Source organism: Anser anser (genome assembly GCF_964211835.1).
Source record: "Anser anser genome assembly, chromosome: 4".
NCBI classification, from domain to species: domain Eukaryota; kingdom Metazoa; phylum Chordata; class Aves; order Anseriformes; family Anatidae; genus Anser; species Anser anser.
In genome coordinates, this window is record NC_139724.1 from 57,484,910 (window position 1) to 57,490,197 (window position 5,288).

Below are 5,288 nucleotides of genomic sequence, written 5' to 3' on the forward strand. Positions count from 1 at the left end.
AACCAGTTGAACATGTTATATTTTAATTTGCAGAGACAAAAATGACAAGCAATTTATTTACATAAAACTGTACAAAAGCAAATTAAATTATGTAAATATTTCATAAATAGAGGTGGACTAGCGTTTAATACATTTTGCCATGTTTAGCATAGTTGCGTGCATAGTGACTCATAATAAACAATGATAAATTGTTCTCTGCTTCACTATCAACATCCAAGTTGCAGAACAATAGTCAATGATTAATATTACAAACAGATCGTACCACATTGAATGCAAGTGCTTAAAATTTAGGAAAAAGTTGTCTGAAAGTGTACCCCAGGTAGCTGGTAACTATTGTCTTCTATCTTCTGTGTATGCTCTTCAGTCACTAATACAACTTAACTGATGGGCTTTCATCTCTATTGCTCATTTGCTTCATTCCTTGAGGAAACACTGTATATTTATCACCAATGAAAGAAAAGGAAAAATATTTAATTTTTCAAGTCCTTAAAAGTGTTTGGTGGTGGCTGTGCTTATGGCAAGTCTTCAGCCATACTCCTTATTTTCCTAGTTGACAACTTCCTAGGGTAGCCTTTCAGTCAATCATTTCAATCCCATTTAAGTTCTTCCCCCACATAAAAATAATGTTTAACTTTTTTATTATTATTATTTTTCCTGAAACTCAGGCAGCAGGCCAGTCAGAAACCATATTGAATAAACATAGTGGATCTCAGATCCAAAATGAGCATTAGATTTTAGGCCAAAGCTATTGAATTTTCTAATACATATAAAGTTATATACTAACGCATCAATCTATAAAGGTGCCCTAATGTAAAATACATGCAAAGCTCATTTGAGTTTCCCATGGAAAGAAATAAAAGGATGATTCCTATACTGTACAACTGAAATGTGATGGCAGCTAAAAGCAATTAAAAAGAAATTACTTGTCAATTTTACTGGCAACATGAACTGCTGACACCTTGCTAAACAACTATAATAGAGACTGATCATTGTTCTCCAGGCAGCAGAATCGAAAAACAAATGAAGACAATCCCAAACCTCACACAAATATTAAGTTGAAAAAGAAAAAAAAAATCTCAAGCATACTTAAACCACAGCCTTGTATTAATAATGCTTAAGACTGGTCCATTAACTGAGTTTGGCAAAAGGCTTATTTTTAATATATTATTTATAATTTCTCAGAAAATAAACACAGGTAAATATACAGGTTCAAAAAGGTTGGGAATAACCCCTTATTCCTCAGTGTCCAAACCCAACTACCACTTTACCATAATAACAGGTATAAAAGGCACAGTTGCATATTTTGCATTCACCCTAATTATTTTTTATAGTTTGTCTATTTTTATACAAAAGCACTCTATTTATGGAGTGGCACCAGACTTAACCTATTTGAAATAAAAAGAAAAATACAAACACAAAATATATTTGTGTGTCATGCCAGGTCAGAAGAGTAATCAGCATGTTAATAGTGGCTAGTTCTACTAGAATTGTTGTGAATACTTACAGTAGACAGAACTTTAAAAAAATTCTTTCACACCCATTTTAGTTCTAAGGAGATGCACACAAGTAAAGTATTTAATGACTGTCTTATGTGGTGCAAAAATCGGTGAGTGACTGCTGATCCATTTAATCTGAAGGTCTTCTATGACCTGTATCATTAGCCTTGTAGACAAAGGGTTTAACAATATATTGAACCAAGCTACCTAATTTTTTGTGTGTAATATTAAATAAAACCTTATTAAAGGAAATTCTGTTGAGCATTTGTTATGCAATTGTGTATTCTGTTGAAACGTGCAAGAAAAATGTGTATACATTACATAAGCATTTTAGAAGCATTTTTAAACAGGTACTTACAGATTATACAAAGCAGTAACTGCTTTATGCAGTCTCATAACAAAGTACTAGTTTGCATCTCTCCGTATTACTTAAATAATTAAACATAAGAATGTTCAATCATTATTAAACTTTAATATTTTCTTTCTAAAATGTGCCCATTCATCGTAACTGCTATACACAAACTAATGTTACATGAAGAAAGTAAACTTGAGAAGAATGAAATGGCCAGAAATGGCACATCTTATTATGTGAAGTGAATTCAAAAGATAAATGCGATGAGTTGTATTGATTTAGCAACCTCTACTATAGGCTGTTTAAGGTTATTTCTATGCAATTCTTCAAAGCAAGAAACTACCCAAAGCTACATTGTGACTACAGTATACTAAAGAGCCATCTAGCCATGCCTTAACGCCAGGTTAAACGGCCAGGGATTTGAATGCTTTTCCCCTTCTCAAGCTGTGTCATTCGATTGTCACTTTTGTCTGAATGTCTGAGCTCAGTTTGTCATTATTACTACAGCATCAGCTACAAAGCAACTGACTGAAGTTCTGCATGTTTTGTAGCTCTTATTGCACAAAAACCTGTTTCATTTCCTCTTTCTTTCATGAAGTGCTCACCATGAGAATCATTACAGCCCGGAGCTCTTGCATATTGTGGCCAGTTTGGATTCCTTTCGACTCATCTTGACCTACTAGGTGAGTATCATATCACTGTTTATTTTCTACCTAGCCTAAATGTTCTGAGTCTTGACACTGTTTAGTATTGCACTTCATTCGGCTTTAATGCACTTGTGTTTCAAGAAAAACCTGCATTACATCTTTGACACAATCAAATCAATTGGTAATCTGCAATGCTGATGACAAAAGACTTGGCAATCATTCCTTGTGCTCTGAAATGAAGGCTTTGTATTTGACTTGTAATATTCTCATTACTGCATCATCCCGTTATCCACTTCTCCATCTTACCAAGCAGTCTCATTATAACGCAGCCTTCTAGCACTACTATTATTTTTTAATTATGATCTTAAAAATTCCCTGGAACTGGCAGTATCATACAGCACTTGCTGCAACATACCACATCATTTTAAAAAAAAAAAAATTTAAAAAATCAGTTCCTTTGGGCATTCAACTGAACCACATTGGAAAAAATATTATGTCAGCTGGGCTTGTGGATTGTGCTGCTGTGCAAACTGTAACTGAAGGTGTGTTATGAGTACATCTTATTTGTGAGTATATTAGTTTTCTATGCCAAGCCCCAATACTTAGCAGTTCCCCTGATCCATAGTGTGATCTTTGGCCTTTTTGTTATTACTATCTTCCCAGCTAGATGTTAGTCTTGTCCAAAATAATTAATTAGAGTTTATCATTACTATGCTACAGTATATGTGTTACTAATTGCGTTTACATTGAAGTAATCATTACAGAGAACGAGAGAGGAGGAGAGAAAGAGACACAGCGAGAACACATCTGTTCTATGGATAAAACAGAACCAGAGTTCATGATTCATAGGAAAGTATGCCTTGTTTTGGACTGCAGTCTCAGGCTGAACGTATCTCTGTTGCTTCCAGCCTCAGATGAGAGGTGAGAATATTAAAGCTGTGGTCTTCACAAAGTGCCTATTAATGATTATTCTTTTGTATTTATCTCTATATCTGCATGGTTTCTGAAGGATTGTCCCTGGTGGGGATCAGCAATATTCAGATGATATGTTTTGAATACATTTTCCCTGACCTGTTACCCTTAACAAGCCAGATGACAATCAAACAAAATGAGTGGCTTAACTCATGCTTCTGCAGAGGGGAAACAACGTTGTGTTGTGTTCTTTTTAATCAAGCTCATTACTATGGGAGGAATTTGCACCATAGATTTAGGAAAATAAAAATCGGTGGGGGGGGATTAGACATGCAAGTAACAACATTTTCTACATTGTACAGTATAGTCAGGCAGACAGTATAATTAAATGCCTGCTATGGAGGCAGAAGTGGCAGGCAGAGCTTTTGTCTCTTTGGTGGCCTCCTCTTTTTGTTTCTTATTTTTTGTTAAAATTGTTTTGCTTTTAGGACTTTTACCCCTTTTTCTTTCCTATAACATGAAAGAATTTTGTTGCTGCTTTTTAGCCTACAGGTAAACTTCTCTTCTAGTTAGAGTATTGACAGGAGATGGCTTGTATTCCCCTGTCTGTGTAAGGGGGATATCCTCTGGATTGCCTTCTTCTTTTTTGCTGAAACTAGCCGCGCTGAAGGTCTCATAAGATGAGGTCAACTTTTTGTTAAGGAGGTTTCTGTTGCGATCACCCATGAGGGAAGCTTCTCCATTGGCCAGCTTTTCCTGACTGCCCCGTTCATCAACAGGCATGAAAGTGGAGAGTTTTGGCTGGCTCTTCTGCTTCCTTTCAGGAGAAGTGCGAACTGGCATCCAGCAGGAGTCCGAGTGGCCATATTCATCACATTCTCGGGTACACTTCCCTGTCAGGGCTACATCTGGCAGAGGCCTTGAATCTGAAAGTAAAATAGAGTTGCCTTTACAAATGAATAATACTGCAATGTCTTCCAGTGAAACTGAGAATCCTTAAATCCACAAAAGGTATTTTTAAAGGTCTTGGTAAGAATGTTGCAATAAGTTCCATAGTAATAGCTTCTTTTACATTGCATGTGCCCAATAGGTCATAAGCATGTCAGTACAGTTATTCTGAACCTCAAGAACTGAAAAGTAAAAATATTGTCAGTTCCTATGGCTGTAAATCAATCTCAAAAGCAAAATCATGTTTGACATTAGTTACTGAATGACTTTTGATGTCTAAGAGTCAACCAAGCACTTAATTCTATGCTGCCAATTTCCTTGAAATTATTAAAAATATCTTGAGTTTTTTTTTGCAAAGAATGTTTTGAACTTATGTGAAAGAACCTTTATGCCCTCGACCCTGCAAATTTTTATGAACATGTTTAACTTCTGGTGCGCGAGCTGTTCTGTTACTGACAATGGAACTTGATTTGCACGTAATATGAATCTCCACTTGTATTTCTCAGAACAGGGTGTTGTTAGTACACGATATGTTACATGAGTGCTACAATCAATGATTAGTAAAAGCATATTAAAAACTACTATTGGTTATAAACGTAGTCTAACATATACAGATAATGTTGTTCTATGTGTTGTGTGTGTGTGTGCATGTGGAGGGGCAGAGACAGTGCTGCCATAATGTAACATTTTATGTCTGATGTGCTGTGTTAAAAGTTGTCGTGTTCTAGATCACTTTATCTCAGTTTTCTACCTATTGTTGTCATAAAATCTTTCTCTGAAAACCAGCAAAATTCACAGGACTGCAGGGCTGACTCCTACTAGATACACAGAGGGTTTTTAATATTCCTATTTTGATACCTGCATTATAATTTAGAAAGTTACCTCCTCTGTTTTAAGGACTGGTAAGATTCTGAATGCTTTGCTTTTTTTCAG

General features: G+C 35.6%; 1 protein-coding gene and 1 long non-coding RNA gene across 3 annotated transcripts in view; one reads left to right on the forward strand and one right to left on the reverse strand.

Annotated features, from left to right (window-relative positions):
• PCDH7 (protocadherin 7) overlaps positions 1-5,288 on the reverse strand; it is a 280,035-nt gene continuing 274,747 nt past the window's right edge. For both annotated transcript variants that reach the window (XM_083833268.1, XM_083833267.1), the window contains one exon: positions 1-4,333. In XM_083833268.1, coding sequence (XP_083689394.1) covers positions 3,954-4,333 — 380 coding nt within the window. In that variant the 3' untranslated portion in view covers positions 1-3,953. The remainder of the gene's footprint in view (positions 4,334-5,288) is intronic.
• LOC310898364 overlaps positions 4,278-5,288 on the forward strand; it is a 27,843-nt gene continuing 26,832 nt past the window's right edge. The window contains exon 1 of the long non-coding RNA XR_014583237.1: positions 4,278-4,418. This is a non-coding gene — a long non-coding RNA (uncharacterized lncRNA). The remainder of the gene's footprint in view (positions 4,419-5,288) is intronic.